This window comes from Lathamus discolor, chromosome 10, assembly GCF_037157495.1.
Source record: "Lathamus discolor isolate bLatDis1 chromosome 10, bLatDis1.hap1, whole genome shotgun sequence".
NCBI lineage: Eukaryota > Metazoa > Chordata > Aves > Psittaciformes > Psittacidae > Lathamus > Lathamus discolor.
Window position 1 is genome coordinate 12846993 of NC_088893.1, and position 25633 is coordinate 12872625.

The 25633-nt window shown below is 39.1% G+C and overlaps 1 protein-coding gene across 5 annotated transcripts in view; it reads left to right on the forward strand.

Moving 5' to 3' along the window:
• The window catches only part of EBF1 (EBF transcription factor 1), a 278427-nt gene that overhangs the window by 225548 nt on the left and 27246 nt on the right, over positions 1–25633 (forward strand). For all 5 annotated transcript variants that reach the window (XM_065690402.1, XM_065690403.1, XM_065690404.1 and 2 more), the window contains exon 11: positions 20283–20371. In XM_065690402.1, coding sequence (XP_065546474.1) covers positions 20283–20371 — 89 coding nt within the window. The remainder of the gene's footprint in view (positions 1–20282; positions 20372–25633) is intronic.

A 25633-nucleotide genomic window follows, 5' to 3' on the forward strand; every position in this document is an offset into this window, starting at 1 on the left:
TTGTAAGAAAGTGGTGCTGCTTCCAACTTTCTTATGTAAGAATTTTCCTACTTAGCTATTGATTAGGATCTGCCTTTAAGCAGTGTCTTGTGTAAAAAATTGTGTTGGTACATTCACTACCTCTCAGATACTGCATCTTATTTAGTGTACCGGAATTCCCAGTTTAAAGTAATCACAAAATTTATGGAGAAACGGATAAAAAAGGTTGTAAAATATCGATTTGGGGAAAATAATAACACAACTCATCTATAATAAGAAGAAAAATGAAGCAATAATTCTGGTGTATTGAACGGCTTGCTGCTGGAAGTATTGATCCGGTGCCTTAGTGTGCAACATCGCACCTAACGTTGCAACGGAAGAATAGCACTGCATTCCCCTGCTTGTTATTTCCCAGACACTATTGCCTTGTTACACAGGTCCCAAAGAGCCTGGACTGCCAGCAAGGAAAGAGAGGAACCTCCAAAATGACCACAAACCTGTAATATGTTAAGGTCACAGTATCCCGCTGTAGCAACATGCAGACACTGTGCTCCCATGCTCCTTTAGGACAATCCTGTATTTTGGCCTTGGTTGAGTTTTTTGCTCTTGCTCTCTTTGCTATATCAACATGTATTGCCTGTATTCTGTATAAATGGTGCCTCTGTGCTGCCTCTTTCGATAGCAAGTAATCCAAAATGGTTTAATTGAGGAAACATGCCTCCGTTAAATATTGACTTTCAGGAGACACATATAAAAATGCCTAACCTTATTGCAGTGTTTCCTTACTGTGGCAATAAGCAAACATTGAAGAAAGGACAGCAAAGGTCAGTGGAATTTTCAAGTAAACGCCCCGACATTTCCACAGCATTAAACTCCATCATGCAACATTGCATTTCTGTTTATCTGCTGACATCTGCAGAGGTATCACACTTGATTGTTTGGCATAAATAATTTAGTAGTGAGAATTTTATAATGAGCACAGATAAGTTTTACCTATGCAAAAATAATAATTAAGAAGTAAGAAATTGTGCCAGGTAAAAAATAGTGAACTCCTGTAACAATGCAACGTTTTAGCAATTGTGAAGACAAACATGCATCCAGCTCTGTGAGGAAGCTGCATTATATGTGCCTACAAACTTACTGTATCCCCTGTGATCCTTATCTAGAAATATGAGCCAGACCAGATGAGCAAGTTCTGAACAGATCAAGCCTCCTGCAAGTTTCAGCTAATATTGATCTGCAGGGTTTGCACTGGATCCTGAGCATTGTTGGGCTTGCAAGGTTTTCCCCCTCTAACCCATACAGGAGAGGGGGAGAGTGAAGCGGACACTTCTGATCAAGGAATGGGGGGAAGGGAGGAAAAATGAAAGGAGGAAAATAATCTATGGCTGATGCAGCGGCCAAAGAAAATTGTTTTCTGTAAGCTGCAAGAGCCTGCAATAAGGCTCTTGAACCATCACTACTTATGGGAGCACAGGTTGCCATGGTCATAGCATCTCACCATGTGCTGCTTTCCACAGCACAAGTTCTCTGTCCATTGGTGTTTGTTTTCCTGGGCAAGGAGGGCTGAGGAGTGTCAGTGGCTGCAGCCCTGGGAGATTTAAGATTCCTTCCATTTGCATACTTGCAGCTCTATGCTGGCTCAGGAAGCAGAAAACGTGCAATTGTTTTTGTAACCTAAATAACATTTCTAGTTTAGAAACCTCAGGGGAAAAATTCTTGTCAAGCTGGCAGGTTGAGATGGCATGATGATAAATGACTGAGGTGTGTGTTCTGACTCTGTGGGGACACGTGGGGTGAAGAAAACCCTTTTCTCTTGGGCTCTTTGCATCTACAGTCAGGAAGGGACAATTGCAATCTGAAGACACACTCTTGCCTCTGGAAAGGACCATGACTTTCTTTTCACTGAAAGAATTATTTTGTGGATTAAGGTGTTTGTGGCATAGCATCTTTTCAAGGCATTGGCAATGCTTGTGATTTTTTTTTTTTTCTGCCTTTGGTGATTGCATTTGTAGGAGAAGCAAAAAGTTGTGTTATAAAACACAGGAAACGACTATGACGTGGGTTGTCAATAGGGCAGTTAAGCATTTTCTGTGTTTTTTTAGAAAGCAGTTTGAGACATACAGTGTTATTGGCCAATGAAAGTTTTCTTGCAAAAAATTTCCTAGGGATTTGTGCAATAAAGTCTAAAGCTGAATGGAATTCATCACAGATACTTTCTCAAGTTTGTGCAGTAATTTGCTAATAACTTTTGTCCCTCTAGATTTCACAAATTTGGTAATTTGAGTTTTTATGAAAGGTTGGGTTTTTTTTTTTGTTTTCCAAAGCATTAACTTATAGTGCCAGTTTTTTTTCTCAGGGCAATTGATTTTTTCACATAAGCTCTCATAATGAATATTTCTTTTGTATTAAAATTTGTTAAAAATGTCTCATTTGGTTATTTACTACTTTTCAGAAACTCTGCATACATAAAACTGATAAAGGCTCCTTATTTACATATATTACTAGTCAGTTTTCACTATTGTTTTCATTTAAAATGGTGTAAATCGATTGGGATCCTTTAAGTTTCAAAGGAAACAGCTAAACAACTTGGTGAAGGTCAAGGAAACTCTTTATGTTACTTGAGTTCTCTATTAAATTAGGAATCTAATAATCAACCTTTGCAAAGTTTCATTAGATTATTCTAAGAATTGCATTACCTACAGTCCTTACAGTAAGTCTTGACAGCCTTCCTACAAGTTTTTAGTGGACTTTCCATCTTGCATTATGATCTCCACCATCCCATTTCACAGCCATACTTGACTGATAGTCTTGGTTGGGCTTGGGTCGTCTCTCCCTGCCCCCTGAGCTAAGCCTACTCACTTCTCTGCTGGCAGCACTGGTAGGATCCCCTCTTAATGTTTGCTTTATGCTGGTCTTAACTACACCAGGGCATTTTCCATCTCCTCTAAAACCTCTGTTGGACTGCTGTTGCTGAAGGAAAGCTGGGTAGCCTTTAATATGATTTAGGATCCTAATATGTGTATTGCAATTACAGGTATGGATACAGTAGTAAAGCCGCACACTGATTCAAGTCCCACATACCTCTTGGGCAAAATAAATACTGGCTCTGTCTTCTGTTGGCTTTCATTTCTATACTTGTTTTGTTAGTTCCATGTAAGTATTTATCCGAGCCTTTTTAATATGGTCTGAATAGAGCTGTTTTGCAAGGTACTTTGACAATTGCTGGTACCTTCTGAGAGAGCAAGATAGTTATGTACACAGCATTTTTATATTAGGTTTCCTGTGACACGTGTACGCAGCTTGATTTCTGCTAAGTTCTAGTCTGGTAAAACAGAGAGGAAAAAGGCTAGAGGAATTATATTACCTTGTTAAATTGCTCAGAGCATATTTAGATAAAGAATTACTTGGTGCTTTTCATAGTGTATTATGCAGTTGCTTTTTCTTCCCCAGTCATCTTTTTTGCATTTTGTACTTTGTTATTTTGATGATGCTGAAAGAAAAAGAAACAAACTGCTCTCTGTAATTCACTCCAAAGAACGTACCATCTCTTTCTATTTTCTTGTTAAAACCAAATTGTGTGCAATTTGTAGGAAATTGAAACCACATTTTTCACTTAACTTTCCAAAATTAAAATTTATGAGGAAAAAGAAGCAATAAAGCAGTTACAATCTGGTCATCTATAATTATCTCTGTGGTTGGAGTAGTTCCACATTTAAAGGAAGTGACACCAAAAGTTTATCAAGCTTGTGTCACTACCAAAAATTTCACTTCTCTTTTATTGTTTCAGACCACAAGAACTGCTTAAACAAGTATTATGCACTTGGAAATTATCTTGGTGCAAAAGGAATCTGATGATCTGTAAAAACAAAGCTTTTCTTCCGAGAAACACAGAACAATATTTATCTTCCTTGTTCATTCATTTTAGAATATCGGTGTTAAAATAGATTTAACAAATTGTGCTCTTTAGGCTGATTTGATGGAATTTGTTGTGAAAAAGCTTAATTTTCCTCTAGATCTATTTCTATGTATGTGTTTCACATTATTCCTTTTCTTTTGCTGTTGCGTTTCCCCTCCACTGCATGGCTTGCTCTCCGAGAACAATGGAAATGACAGTCCAGCGCCAGAGCTCTTGACTGCTCCAGTTCTAGAATGTTAGTGGCACTTGCTTTAGTTTTCTCATTTTGCCTTTTTTGTCTCTGAATTAAAATCGAGCCAAATGATGGATGCCCATTACAATCAATTGTTTCAGACAAGCCACCAAAAGTATTGTAGGATTCATTTACATTTAATCAAATTACATTTTATTTGCAATTCAGGGAAATGAGAACTCTGCAGTAAATCAAATATTTCCTCTCCAAGGGCCCCATTCAGCAGAAAATATCCACAGTCTTCCAAGCTGGTGCCTCAATGTATGTAGCAAATCTTCCAGCGGGAGGAGAGCTTGTGCCAACAAACCCTCTCTTGCAGTGGCTTTTCAACATTTTTCAAGGTTGTGGACACCTAAATATTTTCCAGCACAAATGCAGACCCTTGAATAATGAATTGTGCAGTGACTTTAAGCCCACTGACAATAGGCTTACATTTCTCTTAGTTTCCTTACATGGACCACCAGGTTTCAGGACTTCTGGGGTCCTGGAAGTCAGTGCACCGCAGACTGGAAAATACTGATCTTGCCTTTGTAGGTTCTGTTATTTTAACGGGAAATTAATGACAGTCACTAAATGTCTTTTTTTTTTTTTTTTTTTTCTTCATGTCTCCAAAATGTTTCATAATGGATGGGAAAAAGTTAAAAGTGCAAATACATTAAAAAGCTTCAAATGGAATAAATTCTACTGGAATAACACAGTGTTGAGCAGATATTAAGTTTTACTGATTAGTGCTTTAAGGAGAAGTTAAAAAACTTTATCTGCTTTTGAATGGGAGGTAGTCTTTAACTCACAGCTCCTTTCCTGTGCAGTTTCCTACTGGAAAATTGTGCCCAACGAGTGTCTCTTCCATCCTTGCCCATCACAGCACAGAGTAAGAAATTTTGAATCTTGTCGCTTGTGATTGTTCACATATTTAGTCAGCTAAAACTTGAATGATAGCAGGACCTCAGTATTGCCTGATGCTACTAGTGACCAGCTACCAGACACTGCAAATGGCAGATCCACAGTACCAGTGAGAAGTAGCAAAACTTTCAGTCTCAGACTTCCTGTGTGATTTTGACTCTGTTAGTTACAGTCAGAATTTTTGTTGTCTTTAGAGTCCTGAAAGTTCATTTAGGTGCCTGCTGGGATTCTTAAATAGACATAGATACCTAAATGTTATGGCTTTGTGGCTGTTTGTTCCCAGGCTCTAAAATAGATGTTTAATGCAGGACTATTATAAATTACAGGAAATATATAATGCCAAATAATGTGGAAAGAGCGCTTATGCTAAGGCAAAGAAACACTTCATAGGTACCTGACAGAGAAGGTTACTTCACTCTTGCTATTGGCAAAACATCTTCATTGCTGGGGAAATATCCTGAAATTTAAGGACCCCACAGCCATAATCTGATTGAAATGCAGAGATTTTAATGCTTAAAAAAATTGTAACCAAATCATGTAATGTGTTCTTTAATCCAGTGGGATTGAAGAGCCTAACCCATAATAAATAATGATGTGCATGCTTAGCAGTTGAATATAATAACAATCAACCCTGAGTACTTTTTCAAGAGTACTTGAAACTGAATTCTTCCATCTGGTACTTACACCAGACTTTGGGACTTTAGTGAGCCAGTGTCCATCATACATGATTAGCTGAAGTAACATAAATGCTGTCTGTAGAATATTGTGGTATTTCACAGTGTAACACACTTTAAAACGGATTTGGATTAGTCCCGTTTCTCCATTTACAGTAATTTACTTTCTGAATATTTGAATGTTGGGAAGAAAAAAAATAAAGTGTGGAGTTTTTGCTAGCTTTGTTCTAGGTGCCCAGGAGATGATGTATTTACTTTCCTTTTATATGTGTTTCAGTACATGGTTTATTTGATAGTTGTGATAAACTATTGAAATAGTTTTTGAAGGGGGCTCTGTCTGTCATGCTGCTTGTGTGGGCAAATTGCAGAAAGCGAATGAAGGGTCTAGGTTGTCTGGAGCAGAGCAGGAGAATACTGTGGGAATTGTTTACGTCTTTTGCTCATTCACTTTTGTGTTATGCAACAAGAAAGTTTGGAAGAAAAAAGTGACATTACATTTCCCTTTGCTATTTGGATACATTGCTGTTTCTTTTCCAGCTTTGGCTGTGGTGAGCTAGGATTCATCTCTCCCAGCAGTAATCTATCACTTGTTACAAGCTGGAAGAAGGATTGTCCCCTTTCTGAGCCTCTGTACACACAGATATACAGCATATAAAATATTATGCTAGGAGATGCAGTTAATACATTTTCAGCTGCACAACTAGTTATACACACACACGTGCATACACAGAACATTTTTATATGGTTTCCTTTAGGAGGAGATTGTTAGGCCTTTATTAAGTAAAGATGTAAAAATTACACATTTTTAAAGACAATCAATTATGCAAGCACATTAGCGTTTAATAAGGCACAGTACCTTGTCAGTGTCCATATTTTACTCAATCAGCTACCACTTAAATTTATTTTGAATCATTACCTTTGCTACTGCATGTGTATCATCCGCTCAGAGAAGAGACCACACAATGTAAAAATCAATGCCAGTGAAGTGAGTAAACTCCACTGGTGGGAATCTCAAGTCAAGACACATCTAAGCTGTAGTCTGTACCCACCTGGCTGTCCCCAGGCTCTGCAACTATAGGTACTGGCAGCCCAGCCTTCTAAAAGGGGTGCCAGCACCAGCACAATCTTTTCAGTGCAAAACCAAAGTGATTTTCTTCTGAAGCCAAAGATATTGGACATTTTTGTAATTTCTTCCCTGCACAGAGCCAGTTTCTGGTAGCCTTTGGGCCTGCTTTCAACAGCAGCTAAATGCCAAAATACAAGTAGCTCCTCTTTTAAGTGTGCAGTGCAGTCAGTGCAAGAGGCTGCTCCTTCCCATCTCTGTCCCTGAGTCCTTCTTGGTGAGCTGGTGTCCTTACAGCAAATGGTTAGATACCAAGGCTTTGTATGCACAGGGATCCTGGGGGAGGAAAAAACCCTTGACTCTAGAGTTGCATATACACTGCACAAGAGAGCAGAAAGCAGAGATGCCCCAGGCCAGTGTGGTGGAGCTGGCTTGGAGTGGAAGCAGTAGCAACACCATTGCTCTGCACAGACTAATTAACTCTGGCAGCCAGGTGCTTAATACGTCGTGCACTCAGGGCCTTAGCAAGTTTGTCTGTTTAAGCGCATTCTTGCATACTGCTGATGGACCCAGAAGTATATTTATACATATTGCTTACTGCCTGGAAAGCTACCAATCAGTTACTGATAAGTATGCCACTTCCAGCAAGATTAATGTTAAATTCCTCCTTTTAGACCAGTGACTTGCAAATTGCTAAATTAGATTTAACCATTTGAATGCTCTTTTTTCATGTCACACTTGCAACATCTTTGTTTTTATCAACTGATGATACTGTTTGTTGTTGGTATTGAACTTTGAGGCATATTAATATGATACACATGTATTTTGGTGGTAGTTATTTATAATGACAACAGTTCTCATGAAATCTACTAGAAACAAATTTGTACAGCATAATGTAATCCACTACAGTGGGGTTTGGGTTTTGGTTTGAATTGGATGTAAGGAAGATGTTTGTTTTATGCAAGAGAAAATGGGCAATACCATGCTACTTTGAAGGTATTTTATTGATGAATTCAGAGCTGGGATCTGAATTTTCCTAAGGGCTGCCAATGATACCTAGAAAATTAGGAAATAAACAAGTACAAATGTATGATTATATCCATGGTAAATTTGTATTTTCTCTTCTATTTTTCTGATAATCTTGCAGTCTTTAATTTGTTTTTTATACCTCTGCCTTGAATTAGGGAAACTATAATATTTCTGGATTAAGAAAAATTAATCTGGTACCACTTTAGGTTGGTTTTTTTTTTTTAATCCTATTAAAAGGAAAATATCTAATTTTGGTGAATTGTATTCGACTTCAGAAGTTTCAGCTACCTCAGAGCAGAGTTAGTGAGTTGGCAGGCAGGCATGGATGGGTGCAGGGATGTGGTTACTGCTTTGGGGTGTCACCAACCATCGGAGATGTTTTGCTGCATATCCTAAACTCAGCAGTGACCACCGAAAAAAAATGAAGGCCGACTCACTCCTGCTGTAAATGAAACATTGGAAGTGTTTCAAAACACGAGAGTGTCAGTCTGGTTCCTCACTTCCTCACCTTTTACAGTTTCTTCTTGCAGCATCAGCTTTGTCGGCTAACAGTTGCACCTGGGGTGTTTTAATTTACATACTCATCTTGCTGGTTTACCAAGTATATTCTAGATGGTAAATTGTGATGGTGGGAGAGAGCCAAGATGCAAAGGGAATGATATAGGCAATTATTTTTGCTCTTGCTCTTCTCTTATGCCTGTGAGGCTCCAGATTCCAGATTAGTGATCTCTCTGTAGGCGTGTTTGGAGGCTACTTAACTCCTGTTTGGGGGCAGAGCTGCAGTATTTGTGGATTTCTCTGTAATTGACTTGCAAGGTGATCTAGCGCCAGCAATTTAGTAAAGGCCTCTTCGGCCCCAGAGCACTCATTTTGTCATGAGCATAAGCCCTTGGCAGTGCTTGCTCATAGCCTCCAGCACCTCCCCTCCTCTGCTGAGCCTCAGATCCCCCCCAAGCGCAGTGGTGGGAGGAGACCTGCCAGAAGAGCTGCTGTGCAAATGGGGCACTAATGGTTTGCGAATCTGAAGATGGTTAACTGATCTGTGCATTCAATTAAGATGAGTTTCTCAGTTAACAGGCACCCTGGGAAGAAATGAGTTACTTTCATTTCTGGGATTATGAGCACTTAATGAAGAAGACATATCAGAATTCTGCCTGTGTTGCATGAGATAACCCTAAAATGCAGCACAGATTCTCACCTTACTGGTCTAGCAAAAAAACTTGCCTGGTGAGAGGGAGAAATCGATGCCTGAGTTTTCTTGCAGACAGGCTCACAGGGTAATGGTAAATGTAAAGTGGCATTGCATGCAAAGTTGGATTTTACTTTATACTTTTCTTGAGGTCTATCACTTTGCTTGTGACTTACCTATTTGAAATTTTAATTCAAAATGTAATTTAAATAATATTTACCATATTCTTTCTGTAAGGCTTACAATGTGAGTAGAACATCGGAGAAAGATGGATGTATCTGACTAGAGGTGGAGGCTTGGTTATCTCATGCATATATGCAAAGTATAAAGTGAATGCCAACCAGTAAAGCTTCAGCCAGTATTACTGTAGTTTCATAAAAATTGCCAGAATGATTCTGCTTTATACTGGTTAAGGATCTTGGGCAAAGTGAATTTAAGATGAGTTTGTGCTGGGCTTAAATGACTAATAAGCGCATTCAGGAGAAACAAGTAAAACAAATATTTCACACTAGTTTTGCACTGACACTGCTGACAGATGGAAAGGATTTTCGTGGGGATGATACTTTGTTTGGGGGACTTTGTATTGCAACTTCAGAAGGAACAGGAGGTATCACTGTTTCTCATTAACTGTTACAGCTAAGCTGGAAGCAGCTGACTGTGTCTTAGTGACCAATCACCTGGAGAAGCACAGCCACTTACTTTCTCCAAAAGGGGCTGAAGTTTCTTACCCGTCTTCTGCTTGCAGATATTGAGGACTATCTATAATTGTAAGCAAAAGTGATGAATTATATACCAGGGAGAAGACAAAAGGCAGGAAGGGCTGCTTTCATCTGAAGACATTGACCATTTACACTATGTTTGGCATGTAAGACTGCTTACATGGGTGAGCTAGCAGGGCATGGCATGTTCAGAATAATATGCCATGGGCTGAACCTGCTGTTGCCAGAGCAAATCACCTATGTTGAAGGAAATCCTCAACTAAATAGGCTGTTCTCACTTGCAGTCCAAGTTATGCATTAAAGAGCTGGGCTGGCTTTTTGTCAGTGGTGCAGAAATGCCCGTAATAAGGGGGGAGGTCTGGCGGTGCTTGGGGTCCATGCAAAATAGGGTCCCAGCCCTGAGAAAGGCTGCTGGAACAGGGGAGCAGACTGGGAAACACTGGCAAAGATGAGTCTCTTTCAAAGGTGGATTTGGTATTTTTAGGTGCTGCAGTGAGTACAAGATGTGAAAGCAGGTGAGGACCTCATGCATGCTCCATTTATGTGCATGTGAAGGAGGTGCCAAAGTGGGTCTGTGACTGCAGTGAATCAGTCACCCCTCCTTCACTGAGTGTCAGTCTACTTGGGCTGAGGAGGAAAATGAAGTCACATTCCTTATTTGATTGGTGAGATCTTTTCACAGAATCACAGAATCACAGAATCCCAAGGGTTGGAAGGGACCTCAAAAGATCATCTAGTCCAACCCCCCTGCAAGAGCAGGGTAACCTACAGTACATCACACAGGAACTTGTCCAGGCGGGCCTTGAATATCTCCAGTGTAGGAGACTCCACAACCCCCCTGGGCAACCTGTTCCAGTATTGTCTATGCAGTAAAGAATAACTTGGAAGTTTTCTTTGCCCCTTCTGGTAGGAATAAATAAAGATATTCAGCTTCAACACTGTATTGGTCAGGATCATCACAGCCACTTCAGAGGGAGGGGAAAACCAAATAAGAATCATTGTTATGAGCCTACTGTACCTTGGCCATTGGTAGATGGGTCATGCCATACTACTCCTTGCTTGTTTACCGACCTCCTCAGCAACTCATGTTGGTTAATTAGTTTCAGTTAAATTACTTTCACATATGGATAATTTTCTTTTTACCATCACCCAGTACCCCATTTCATTAAATCAAGCATGTAGTCAATTACCTTCCTGCCAAAAAAAAAAAAAAAGAAAAAGAAAAAGTCATTGATGTGGTTTTCCCATCATTTATAAATTACCTTGGAAAGCAACAGAGGTGGTCCTTAGTTTGCTCCTGAGGTATGGCTAGTGGGTGCATGTAAGGCAAAAGTGATACTGCATCCTTAAAAAGGCTTGAATAAGGTTTCTTTAACTATTGAGCCTAACTCTGAGATCTCCCCTGCTGTGAGCCATAAGTTGCTTGTAGGCTTGTTCTAGAGAGTAATAAGTATTGTTGTTTAGCAATTGTGTTGTTGAAATTCAGCTCCACTATGTCTGACAGTATTTATCTAAAATACTTTCCCTGGTGCGTGCTCAAGTTCCAGTAAACCGTGTCTTATTGTGCGACCTTTTCATTTTCCAGTGAAAAGGGATCAGCTCGTCAGATAAAAGCTACAAGCTGGAGTACAGGGAAAATGCGTGCTCAGAAAATCTGAGCATGATTGAAAACAAGATGTGTTAAATCAATGCAGTTTATCGCCTGCCTATTCCTGGCAATTGCTGTTCTAAGCTCATTCTGAGCACACACTGGATGATAAAAGTATAGTGTCACAGTGCTCACTGGGGTGTGAGGGCAGGGAAACATGTTTATCAGACAGGCTGGTATGATTTTTTTTTTTTTAACCCTTGATAATAGCTGTTGTCAAATTTTTTGCAAAAATACCCCTGAAAAATTATAAAAGCAAGTGATGTAGATGCTGCTCAAATCAGAAACTACTGAGAGCACTTAAATTATACATTTCTATTTAAGTGCTATAAAGTGTTAGCAAACAGCAAACCCAACTGTTCTACTTTTAAACAATTTGCTGCCTCATCGAGGATATATCCAAAATGGTCCTGTTGCTTTCAAGTGAGTAGCCTTATCACAATGTCATGTGGAAAAATCAAAGCTAATGTTTAGAAATAAAGATGTTTGAAAACTATTGTTTTCTCAAGGGATTTAAGCTTAGGTATGGGAAGAGATTAACGACTTAAATTAAACCTCACAGGAGGTCAGTGTCTTCCAAGAACATCACACCTATAATGTTCATTACAGCTAGGCACAGTTCATCTCCTTTTTGTGATTCGGCTCTACTTGTATTTCTCCGTGAATCTCATTTGCAGAGATTTTGGATGTGATAGCTGGTGTTTTTCCAATATTCTCTCTTGAAGATTCTTTTTGCTCTGACCATAGTGCACTTGCACATCAGTAGTCTACAGTTTTGAAAAACAGCCAAATTGAGGCTAAGATACTTTCTGATAGGAATGGCTTTGGCATTCAGACAGGACACTGAGGTTTTCATTTATGCCTATGGCAGCAGGCTTTTTTAAAATAAAGTGAAAAGAAGATGAGAAATAGCAGGTTAAAACTGTGAGCAAGAGAGGGGTTATTCAAACGCAAATATTTCTGTATACCAACATGTTACAACAATGGTTTTCAATGCTTTCTACCCCAAAGGAGTTTGCGAAGGGTGACTAAAAGAAACTACGTCATACAAAATTATGGCTATGAAAGTTGTCTGCACCTACAATGTAGGATTTAGGATGTCCACACAAAGGAAAAATGTAGAAAATCTGCATAGGAAAAAAAGAAAGAAAAGGTTACATGAGGTGACATTTAGCATTTCCTACAGTCTGTATGTTACATCTCTGCATCTGTTTCTGAACCAATGGTTTAAAAATAACTGCAGCATCTTTATATTTTAAAAACCCAAATACAGATCTAATAGTTAACCTTAGGCACCCATTATGTTCATTTCTGGCTTGTATGCATTTTTGTGCTTGTGTGTATGTGTACACGTGTATTTCAATGAAGTGGTAACCCACTGAGAGCTAGTCATTTTCAGTAAATTTTTTGCTGCATGCTCATGTGCATTACCAGAATGTGTCTGACAAAAAGGAAAATATTCACATGTAAATGCTATTCTTTCCTTTTCTATAATGACAGCCAAAGATGCACCAATTAACCTAGATGACTAGGTGAAGTAACCATGCATTAATTTCCTTCTGTCCCTCCGTACATATATCCCCAGTGAATTCTACCAACCTGCTCTGAAATTGCTATGTTTAAATTCCAGTGCCTGAAACTGGACTGGGTTTCAGACTCCCTTAAGGCCAAATCTTCCCCATTAGACAAGAGGTCAGTGCAGTCAGAGAAGGAAGAAACTCTGAAGCTCACAAATTGTTTGACTCTTTTTTTTTCAAGCCAGATTGCAGGTTGCTGTGAGTGAGCATTCAAAGTTAATGTATTTTCAGAAACCAATGCATGATTCTTGCTAGACAGACCTGGTAATTTCATTCTGTAACTTTCATAAAAATATTGGCTCAAGACATGCATTCCTTGCATCTTCAGCACACTGCTGGGTGCAGAGACTGATCTAGGTGGGGTGGAAATAACTCCTCTGGTTCTTATTTGCTGGGGAAAAATTGTTACCAGGAAGACAATATCATGCCTGTCATTTGTAACAACACTGGTGAACACAGTGGAGCTGCCTCAAACACTGGCCTATTGCATCTTTAGTTCAAGTAAAGAGCAGTCAGTAGGGAAACTGAAGAGATCTAGCACTAGATTTATCATTTGTCTCAGCTCTGCATTTTTCTTATTGCTTGGCACATGGTGGTGTTTGTTTGGGCATTACACAGCAATAAAATATAGGCATTCTATTTTGGGTATGTCTATCTCTTTCTAATTACAAAAAATGACATCATGTCACAGTTTGATTTAAAAAATGGAAAGTCAATGCACAGGAGTATGTCTAAGTAAGGCGTACTGAGACCAGAAAAGAAAGGCAATTCTGAGTTAGCACTGGAAGGGCCTTTCTAGCTGAAACCTCCCTTGCAGGCTCTTGCTGTCCCACCCACTTCCGTTTTCCACTGCTTGTGGGAATAAACACTCCAGGGAAAGTCAGTGGAAAGGAAACTTTATAAAAAGCAAGCCAAGTTCACAACAACAACAACAACAAATAGCTCAAATGCTTGCATGTTTTCACTTAACGGCCTTTAATTAGCAAAGAAATAGTCTTTGCAGGAAGATTTGCAAAACCAACTTTTTTTCATTTGATGATGGGGTTTTGAAGTGTTTTGGGTTGTTTTGGTTTTTTCCTGTCTTTGTAGAGCAGTCATAAAGAGGCCACTATATATAAAAGTTGTTGGGTAGGGTTTGCTTACAGAATGCCATTTCAAGATGTTGCTTTGTAATATCATCCAGTGTTAGTATTGCTATACTGCAGGGCCTTAGCAAGGCATTTTGGAACCTGGAGTTTGATGTTAATATGGTCTGTCTTGTCCTATTCCTATCTCCCAGAGTCAAGGTTTTATTTTGTTAGGGTCAGGGACTTCTAACAGAAATCACCCAGGACTTAGAGACAGAAGCTACAGACTGTTAGAAAAGGGTTAAATACCCTGGGTCAGCTTGGTGGCAGCATTTTGCCTCTAGGAGAGGCTGCAGCTCCTGCTTTCCACCACCTCAAAGAACCCATGGTTGGTAAGAGTGGGGGTTCGGAAGCCACAACCTTTTGTGTGACTACTGTCAGTTGTTCCTGCTTCTACCCCATGCTGCTATTTCTCAGCAGATATATAGAATAAAAAGGAAGGGAGCTCCTTATATAGAGGTAGGCATCTGAGAAAAAGAAGAGGCCAAATGTCCACAAGAAGTCCTTAGGTGTAAAATGCCTCTGAAGATGCTAAGGTTGAGAGGCTCCGGTTGAAAAGTCTGCCTTCCTAGCTGCCCTTGATTTTATTTAAAATATTGATTTTCTGTGCCTTCAAATGTTCTCACCTGGTTTAATCTGGGCACGGACAGACATGCTAAATGTGTTCCTGGCCTGGTGTGCATTGCTGTGACAGTCCTGCAGCATTTTTCAAGGATCTCTTCATAGTCTTCCGTGGCTATGAGGTATTGCGATGTGTGTGTCTTTGCCGCAGAGCCAACTTCTGTTTATGTTTTGATAAAGTTTTATTAGATGGGAAAAAAATCGAAACAACTGCATTGTAGACCCTAAAGCCCCATCTCATTGACATTACAGTTCAGAACTTGCCATTAGGCATTTAATTGTTTTGTAGAATCAACTTTAAAGAAAAAGGGATTTGTGAAGAGATAAAGGTAGAGTCTAAAGAATCTTCTTTCATTCCACTCTTGCAGTCATGACCTCCTGGACATAATCTGAAGCTCCACTTCAAACTCTCCCACCAATGCCTCTGCTTTCCAAAAAACCCGGTGACTCTCTGGTGCACCAGAGGAGCAAGCACTGTGTGACGTTTAATTCCCATGTGCAGCCTTTCCTTGGGTGTTTCACTTAAACAATCAAGACCAGCTTTCTCATCTGAGATAGGGACGGTCAGACCTGTGGACCTGAAGCCAATTTGTTTGTAGCCTTCAGCCTTTTTTTTTTCGTTATTTGAGCCCTTAGAGTCCCTTCCCTCTCCTTGCAGTCTCTTCCACTGGAAAAGCATATTGGAATTTCATAGGTCTCAGTGCTGCTCTCTCACTGGTTTTAGGTCAAGCTGAAAAAGAAACAAGGGCTGAAAAATAAAAAAGAATAAATGAAACCATGAATGCATGGGAAACAAATTAACTGAATATGTTTTACATTCAGAAATATTTCCATAATGCTTCTATGTAGTGTGTGTTTATTTTTCTTTGAACAATAACGTTAAAATGTGTCTAATTCAATTACTCTCTGCATTCATTGAATGAGTTTTCCTCGGTGAAGAGTTCCCCTACACTACCTCAAGCTACAAATTCCATACTATATTTGAACAGGTCCTTTTAATTGCTGATATTAAGTGTCGATTATTCTGCTGTAAATTGGCAGCATGGTCAGAGAAACAAATTCCTCTCTCAGATACATCAGACAGTCATTCAATTAACAACCAAAGCTTTATTGACACAGTAGGAATTCATTATGTGAAATATTAAAAAAAGCCCTCCATGACTAGTTAAAAAAAAGGAATACTTTTAAACATGGTGGATTATCTACATGCAGTTATTAAAATTATTCATGCAGAATTTGAAATTATAGTTATGGTGGAAATATTTTCCTCAGAGGCATAACTAGCATTTCTGTTGAAAAATAAGTTGGACTTTGAAAAGATGAATATGATGTACTCATCCTTATTTCCATAGACTTTGTGCATTTTCTTGATTAAAAGCCTTAGATTTTATAAGTTATGGCTTTAGACTTGCTGCATAAAGAGCCTCATGGCTTATTCTGTTAGAGTCTAATTTGAAAGAAAGTTCTTCCTCAAGGGTTTAAGAAGTAATTCATAAAATGGTAAGAATAATAAATATTGTGCTTTAACTCATACACTGGGGTAGATAGACAGATTTTGTACACCTGGGTGTAATTTTAGTTAATTCACACAAGAGACAGGCTGAAAGTTTATTGTTTGGAAGGAGAAAAATGGCTTAAATCTTGTATTTGCAAAAATGATTATATTAGCTTAAATGAAAATGCTACTCTATTAATGGCTTCAATAAGCTTTGCATTTGGAAAAGTATTTTAATATAAAGTTACCTGAAGTTTACTGCAACTTAAAATATGTAAGTGAGGGAAAAGTACTTACTTTGATTTATATGTCTTTTGGAGGTGTAATTATTGGCTTTTTACTCACCTATGTAAAACAATGTACTTTTGTAAATGGATTTCTGGCCACTTTACTCCTTTTTTTTTCTACATAAAAAGTAAGCACTGTCAATCAAAGAATTTTAAGGTTTATTTCCTCTTTAGAAATGATTGATAGCCTTTTAGATTTACAAGTTGACAAGTTAAAGGGTTCTATTGGTATAATTATGTACTAAATTCACAGTCTTTCAATTTAAATGTCCTTTTAAAACCGCAAGATTATCATACCTGTATTTTGAAAAGTGGGCCAGTCAGTTTGGGTTGGTATACAAATTGCTTCCATTAGCCTTGGGACCTATTTGAATTTAGTACAGTTTTTTAAAGTTGGTAGTACTTTCAATAGTACTTTTAAAATTTAGGGTAATGGGATTGCATTTTAAGTGCAGTATTTGTTAGCTTGTTTCTAATGTATGAATGTCAAGAACACAAACAGAGAGTTTCTTATTGATTCTTTTTTTCTAATCATGGAAAAAAAAAATCAACCCCATTCTTTGAATTAGAGCAATGGGAATTGTGTTGCTTTGAATGGACTTCAAAGGCAGAGACCAGGCTCCTGTGTACTCAGGGCAAAGGCAGAACATTGCCTTAGCTGCCACAAACAGTGGCCTGAACTCTGGCTCTTCCACAGTGCTTGAAAATCAGAATATCACCTTCTCCTTGGAGTTTTTCCAGCTACTGACAGAGGAACTAGTGTGGCCTTAACACTGAAGGTGGATTTAAGTGTTTAAATAGGGCTTTTTCTTTAAGATATGAGTAATTACATTTGACTTGGATTATAAATGTACCGAGGAATGGAGGGTTGATCTCATCCAATCTGTGGTTAGATGTTCAGGCAGTTAAAGATTTTTTCTTATTTATTTTAATTAATATTGAAAGGGTTGAACAGTTAAAGACTGAGTGGTATTTGACAACTACAGTTTAGGACCCAGTCCTGTAAATTGCTGTGTACAGCCTCTCCCCACCACTGAAGTAAAGCTGAAGCTATTTGAAGCAGAAAGTTTTCAGTATTTCTCAGAGGATGCTTGATGCCTGGTGAGATTGTACCATAAAATTAACATTTTTTTTTGGTCATTTAGTTCACAAAATACTCACAGGAAATACTCTGTGGATTTCAAATGTGTTGAATGTGTGGGAAGATATGAGAAAATGACTGCTATCTCTGGGGGGATTTCAGAACTGGCCTCCATTTATAATATTGCAGAATTTAGTAGCTACCTTCCCAAAGGATGTAAAGGGAAAATGGCCATAAACTAGGCTGAATTAGAGAAGAAACACATTTGACAGAACCACACTAAAATCGTCTAACTTATTTGCAAAAGAAATGTAAATTAGAACTGTAGTGGGTGTTTTTTTTAATCTTTCCAAAGGAATGCTATTTTTTATAATAAATATAAATAGCAGTAAATTAATTTATTGTAAAATTTGAAGAAGGTCTAAACTACATGGGTCCACAATAAGAAGCCATGTAAGGAAACTCAAAAGGTAATGAAACTGGGTGTTTAGAAACCCAGGTACTCTAATGTTTCCTGCAAAACTACACAACAGTGTGGACATGTGGCTAAGGCGTAAAAAGAAAAATGGGGAAAAAGCCAAAACATCCCCAGAACAACAAGGTCACAAGATGGGGAAAAGTGTTATTCTCACCTTTTCCATACAATGACCTGAATATAAATAAAAGATCAAATTCAGATATTCCTGATAAAAGGAAATGCATATGGAAAACTGAGGAAGCTAGAGGGATGCCATGATCTCTAGGGCAATTAAAAACTTATGATAATAACCCAGGAAGTAACGTAAAATCTAGAAAGATTTCTAGTCTTGTGTTACCATAATACTAACATTTCAGGATATGCTCAGAAGATTCCTTTCTGATATTACAGAAGTGTTGAGATTCTGCTGGGCTGCATGCCCTCCAGCCAGTCCCATCAGCCACACACCTCTGTCTCACTGCTGTTGCCTAGATGTGCATTCCTCAACACAACCTTCTGCCCCAACTTGCAGTAGCATCGTTGAGCCTGCTTTTAGAGCTGGGACGTACTGAAGGTCCAGGAGGATATAAAAATCTGACTCTTTGGTTGCCAGTGGGACCATCTGCTGTAGAAATGTGGTTTGGAAATAATAATTTAAATGGAACACTTTTGTTAAAAAGTGGACTGTTCTGTGAGATTGTTTATGGAACAACAATTAATTAAAAACAAGCAAGGGATTAGATATTGCTTTAATGATAACAATGTGGTCTGGCTAAAAATCTTTAATGTTAGGAGTGTAAAATTATGTTCTTTTCACTTGAAAGGTAAAAAAATCGTGCCATGTTTATCAGACTGATGGAACTGTGTAACTTGCTTTGGGATAAACATTGTTGAGCCACATGGGAGTGTTTACACAAGTGAGGCTTGGAGATACAGTTTGATGTTAAATCTCTTTGCACTAATCAGATGGCATCATTCTAGCCACATAATAAAATTGATAATAAAACCATATAAAAGTGCAAGATATATTAATAATTTAGAAGTTAGACTTGGTGCAAGAATTTGGAGGTTTTTTTGCTATGACTAAATTAAAACAAAATAATAAAAAATTTAAAATGACCCCAAAAAACAAACCCTCCCACAAAAAAAAAAAAAAGATGAATATATAAAAATCCGTATTTGATTTTTTTTTTTTTATTTATTTTGTACTTAATTAAAAAAATTGCAAACAAATTGCTGTGGAAAATTTCATCATCTTTATTGGCATGGGAGAGTCAAGATGCGCTGTTGTTTGGAGATGCTTGAGAATGCTTGACTGTTGTTCCAGTTCACCAAAGCACTTAGGAAATTTTAAGCACATGTTGAAGTTTCAGTACCATCTGAGCTTTAAAGTGATCATATGACTGGAAATATAGCTAGAAGGTCATACAATGCAGTCCCCTGTAATTATAGGCAATCATATAAAAAACATAATGTGCTCAAATTTGCTTTGCTGAAAGCAAATGGGTTTAAGTATGTGCTTACAGATAAGCATGTGCTTAAAGGCTTGGCACAATCAGAGGTTTGATTAATGCAGGCAGACCAGCGTTTTCATGAAGATTAAAGTGTTCCACTTCCATCATTTCTCCATTCTGTTTTATTGGACAAGGACTGTGGAAAGATGAACTAAAACCATTTTTTTTTTCAATTCATTAAGACTTTTGGATCAGTTTAATGCTGATCGGAGCCTGAGATGGGCTGCTGAAGTCAGTGTTGATGAGTAAATAATAAAGCCTCTGCCAAGACAAATGCCTGTAGTTCACAACAATACTATATGTGATCATTGCGCATGGAGCATATTAAACATATAATAGAATCTGGAACAATGAGAGTCCCTAATAGTTGCTTCTCTTTTCTTGCAATCACAAAGGACCTTCTTCATAGTATGAAAGCAGGAAAAAACTCAACATGAAACATAGGGTATATTTATCAAATTAATTTAATCATGGCTTTCAGAGATAATAATTGCTTCCTATTTGGAAGAAGTATACAACATCCCCAGATTTCCCATCAAACTTGTTTTAGGAACTTAAGTGGGAAGGTTTGCACTGCTGTTTGAACCAAAGCCTCAGAACCAACCTCAGTGTTTGAACCAAGACTTCACAGTCAGTGCTGATTTCAGTAAAAGGGGATTTTGCCGTGATCCTTCTGTAGTCTTGCAATGCATTGCCAATTGTTACAGTGCAACAGAGCCTGCTTGCTATGTGTTTGTCACATCATGATAATGTTTGTTGTTGTTTCAGCTCTGAATGAACCCACCATTGACTATGGTTTCCAAAGGTTACAGAAGGTTATACCCCGGCACCCTGGTGACCCCGAACGCTTGCCAAAGGTCAGCACAAAGTTTATTGTTTTATTAAATATGGTAAAGCTGGTTACTGCATGTTTTTGTCTGAAAATGCAAGACTGTAAATGTAATGGTCCTGTTTTGGTACCCAACCCAGATAAGTTGAAACAGAGGCATGACCAGTAAAGCCCAATGAGCAACTTTCATTGTAGGCTTATGAGGCTTCTGTAAATTTCTGAATCACGCTAACTCAAACAGCTCTTGCCTTTCCTAAAAGCAACCCTTGCTCTGTGTTTTGAAACACTGAACAAAGAACACATATTTGGTTGATAGTTTGGAACCTGAGCAGCTTATACATAGGAGAATGATGTTTCTTCTTGGTATCACAGTAGTACTTGCCAGTATAATTTTGAGAACTTTACTGTTGATAAAATCAAGTTCTTTGGATCTTCAGGGAATGTGTGCCCACTGTTGCTGCACCATACATTGGTTTAGGATAATAATTATTATATACTGCTTTATTTCAGGATTGCTGAAATGATTAAAGCAATGCATAATAAAGTGATTTGATGTTTGTTCCCATCAAAATTAGTGGGAGAGTTTTTGTTGATTTCTGTCAAATAAAAGCTGAGGAAGAAAGAGTAATTCACGTAGGCTTCCAGTACTTCTGCCTTCTACTGTGAAAACACTGTCTGGGTCTTCATTTATATCTGTTCTTGCTCCATTGCTATCCTGTACCTTTTCTGATGAGAATTTGTGGTGAGTTCTGTGATATACCGGAGAAAGAGGTGGAATATTTGAAAAAGTGTTGGTCTTTGCCACAGGAACACTGAGTAATACTGGGCATGGGTTGCAGTCACTGTGTGTGACCAAGTGCCACCATGTGTTCTTTCGTTATCTTTTTACTTGTTCTAGCATCATGGCTGCTACTGAGTGAGTTGGCGAGTCAAATTGGCCAAGTGTGTGTATTTGGAGAACACTGCCTTTGACTTATGGAAAGAAAAATGTGAATTTGCAGACCCGAGGCATAGAACAACTTGGGCATTGATGTCCTAGGCTACATCCCTCAAATAATACATGCCTTTGTGACTGGGTAAATCTTGTAACGTTTTTCCATAGCTGTCGGTAGGTTTTCATCAGGGATTGCTGTGGGCTTTGATTAGTTAAATTTCTAGTGTTTCAAAGGTGGTATGTCACAAACACTGTGACTGAAGTTGGTTTATTTCTTGAAAGAAATAAAATTCAGTATGCAACTTTAATACATGCATGTTAAGTCTTTTATCTTTGCTGAGGAAGGCTGTAGACTGTGGTTTTGGGGTAGATGATGTGTTGTCCTTCCCTCTTACCACCAGAGAAACATGGCGTCCTGGAGAGTTACATTTTACATTGGCTCTGTTCACCCTCTACAGGCTGTCCCTTTCTCTGACTTTTGGACAGATTTGCAGCAGGACACAGCTTTCATAGGTTGTCAAATTTCCCTCCAGAGGTGCAACCCTTTCCAAAGAAAGAGAGCATCCTTCTGTAGAGGCTCTTTCATCTGCACCGTGTATCTGCTGCCAAATGTGCATGTGGAGAAAAACTGTTTCTCAGAAAATAAAAGACCAGCCTTCACTATGCACCAGGCATTTGCAACACCCCAAAGAAATGCTGCAAATCTTCCCTGAACCCAGTGTCTCAGGTTATGTTTGCAGAGGTATGATGTGATGGCCTTAAAAAAAGTTACTGGTGTAAGTACTGAACAAACTCAGCGAAGAAACTAGCGTCACTATGCACGGTTAGAGGGAAACAGGACAAAGAGGACCTTTTTCTGTTTGTCTTTGGGTAATTCTTTCTATACAAGCTTGAAGGTTGGTCCTCAAGTTCAACACTCATTAATATGCCACGCACAGAGACTGAATGCAGCAGGGGTTGGCACATGTCGACTTCTGTATTTGAGGCACTGATGGTTCAATTCCCAGCATCGCTTGCTGGCTCCAGGATCATAATCAAGGACGCAGTGAGTCTCTGTGCTGGGTGAGCACTGCACAGCGTTCTTCCCCATGTCATTAAACAAGGAAGAGCTTTGGCAGTATTCCACTATAGACAATTCTCAGTGGCTACTTAGAAGAGAGTTGGAAGCCATATGGCTTCCACAGTGGAACCACGGGCAGAGAGGGCAAATGTACGAGAGAGACAGAGAGTGAGACAGCAGAGAAGAGAGCAGTATATCTTTTCCTCCATTTTCCCCGTTGTCTTGGCAGTGCATCATCACTTTCTGTTCATTAAAAAGCTTGTACTTATAGATTAAATAAGTAAAACAAACCACATTTTTATAACTGCTGCTAGGCTTTGTGGCCATTATTCCATTGAAACATTACAGATGAATTAAAGATCTTTCAAGAAACTGAAATCATTATAATTTTTGTCATCATAAGGGCATGCAAGTCCTTCTCATGAAACAAGAGCATTCTGCTGTGTGACTAATCACTGCAGTCAAGAATTGTTGAGGTTATCAAGTGAGAAGTTAACAGCCATACCTGTGTAAACAAGTTTTTCTAAAACTATTGTTTTAGAAAAACTAGGTTTGATCTCCACTAGTTTAGAACCAGAATTTTCAGAAGTGTCCATTAGTCATGCTTGGGATGATTTTTTAATTTTTAAATTTTTTTTAAATGTTCCACCCAGCTGCTGGAAATAGGAAAAAAAAAAAAAAAAAAAACAAACAAAAAGCAGACAAACAGATTTTTATTTTTTAATTCTGTCTCTCAGTGCTTCAATAGCCAAAGTCCATCGGAGAATGTCCTCCCGTAGGAGGAGTAAGGAGAACAGGAGCACCTGGGAATTAGGGTCTTTGGACTGCTAGACTGAGTTGATGCAGAGATGTGTTTAAAGCAGAAATGCAATATATAGTATCTGGAGAAAAAAGAGTGGGAGCTGATGTTGACAGCTGAGCTGTGGAGCCAGCTATGGGCCGGAGTCCTGCTCCCTTCTTGCACAGAGCAGGTCAGGGAAAGCAGCCAGTGGGGCTGTCACTAGCAGATGTGCATGTCTGTACCTACACACACACACAAACACATGCACTGAGAGACAGGCAGTACAGAGGTGGTGGGATTAGCACCCAGATCTTGGAGTGAGATCAAGTACCAGGAGAGTGCTGGGCAGTATAGTCTTTCCTTTCTAATACAGAAAGGAGACAGATCAGAGGAAACGAGATCTCTGGGGAGAAGTGAAAAGAAGTACCATGATGCTAGTGTTAAGAAATCATATCGTTGTCCTTAGGAGCAGTCTGTAGAAAGCCTGCCTGTGGAGCTGGGGAATAAGCCTATGCGGATGTGTGCAATTTACCTGTCTCATATGTTTGCATATGTGCACACAAATACACACGTGTTGTTGGTTCTTGCATACATACTGCAGTGAAAATCACTGACGAGTTCAGATGACAACAATATGTTGAGTGTGTCGAGGTTCATTCATGTAACTACCCTACAGTTCTTGAAATAAATTCTTAACAGATATGTTGCAATGGTGCAATTTTGTTAAAACTCCACAGCTATAGCAGTAAAACAGTTTCAACTGTGAGCTAGATTTGAAACACACCCATCCTAAATGATTTAATAACAACAATTCCTCTTTATATGCAATTTCCTAGAATTTATTTGCCATTTTCACCCCTCTTACAACTCATCACTTGTATTTAGATTAAGCACAAGATCATTCACTCTGTATTTGAGAAGCAAGTCACTGCATGGACCCCCTCCGTGATCTGACGCCCTCTCTCTCCTAGTCTGTTGCGTAAATGCTCCCTCTAGGAGACCCCTTATCATTACTGAAAGGGACCTTTACTTCTGGTTTCTCTTCATGTAGATAAAAGTGGAGCCTGACTCTCTCTAGCATATAGGGACCACCCTGCTGAGCAGAGAGCACACGTAACCGGGTTAAACCATCCCTTCAGCTCGTTTTCTCTGGTCAGTTGTTAGACCCCCCTCAAGACATATCCCACCTCCTCGTTTGGGACACTAATAGAAGACAGGTGATTATTAGGAACCAGTGGCTGGCAAAAGCAGTTGTCTTTGCCCATATGAAATCCAACAGATCTGCCCTTTATCCATGGTGTCACAGGTATTGTTTATATTGCAAATAAAGGTTGTCTGTAAATGTGGGTGGGTTGGCCCAGGCATGTTAGCAGAGGTTAAAATAGCAATGGAGACAAGGCAGCTCAGGTTTGCTGCTTCAGACAGACTCAATGGAAATTCCAGAATGGATCTCCATCTGCTGACTCAAGATGCTGTATTTTAACGTAAGTTAGTCATTTTCAGCTAAGAAAACACATATTTGGTTGGGGTTTGTTTTTTTTTTTCCTCCACCCAGTGTAACAAGAGGATTATTAGAAAATTATTTTACTAAGTGGGGGCAGGAAAGGGAGACGTGAAGAAAAGCTGCTGGAGTTCATCTGTATAGCAAGGAGAGCATGAGATGTGCTTGCTGCTTTCTACACTATACTGTAAAATTCATGAGAATGTGAGTCCAGAATTAAGGTTGGTACTGAATCCTTAACAGTTGGGGGCTTTAAAGTTACTAACAATTGGGGCATTTAGTTGGTTGAGGGGCTTATTTGGTTTGTTTTGGGGGGTTGGTTTTCAGTTTATCCTATTGAAAATATTCAGGGAGTTTCAAAACTATTGAGAAGAAGACAACCAAGATGTTTAAGGCTGCCATGAAAGTGTATGTCAGAGTGACGGTCAATGGCAGCCTTGGCTGCAGTGACCATGAGATGGTGGAGTTTAGGATCCTGTGTGGGAGGAATAGAATACCTAGCAAAGCCACAGTTCTGGATTTCCGAAGGGCCAACTTTGGCCTCTTCAGTCAAATGCTAAGGGAAGTCTCATGGGAAAGTGTACTAGGCGGTAAAGGGGCTCAAGATAGTTGGTTAGCATTCAAGGACCGCTTCTTCCAAGCTCAGGATCGGTGCGTCCCAATAAGTAGGAAGTCTAGTAAGGGATCTAGGAGACCGGCGTGGTTAAACAAGGAGCTGCTGGGCAAACTCAAGTGGAAAAGGAGAATCTATGGATTATGGAAGGAGGGGCTGGCCGCTTGGGAGGAATATAGGACAGTTGTTAGAGGATGTAGGGAGGCAATTAGGACAGCTAAGGCCTCCTTGGAACTCAATCTTGCTAGTCGGGTTAAAGACAATAGAAAGGGCTTCTTCAAATACATAGCAAATAAAACTAACACAAGAGGCAATATAGGCCCACTGCTGAACGAAGTGGGTACCCTGGAGACAGAGGATATAAAGAAGGCAGAGGTGCTGAATGCCTTCTTTGCCTCTGT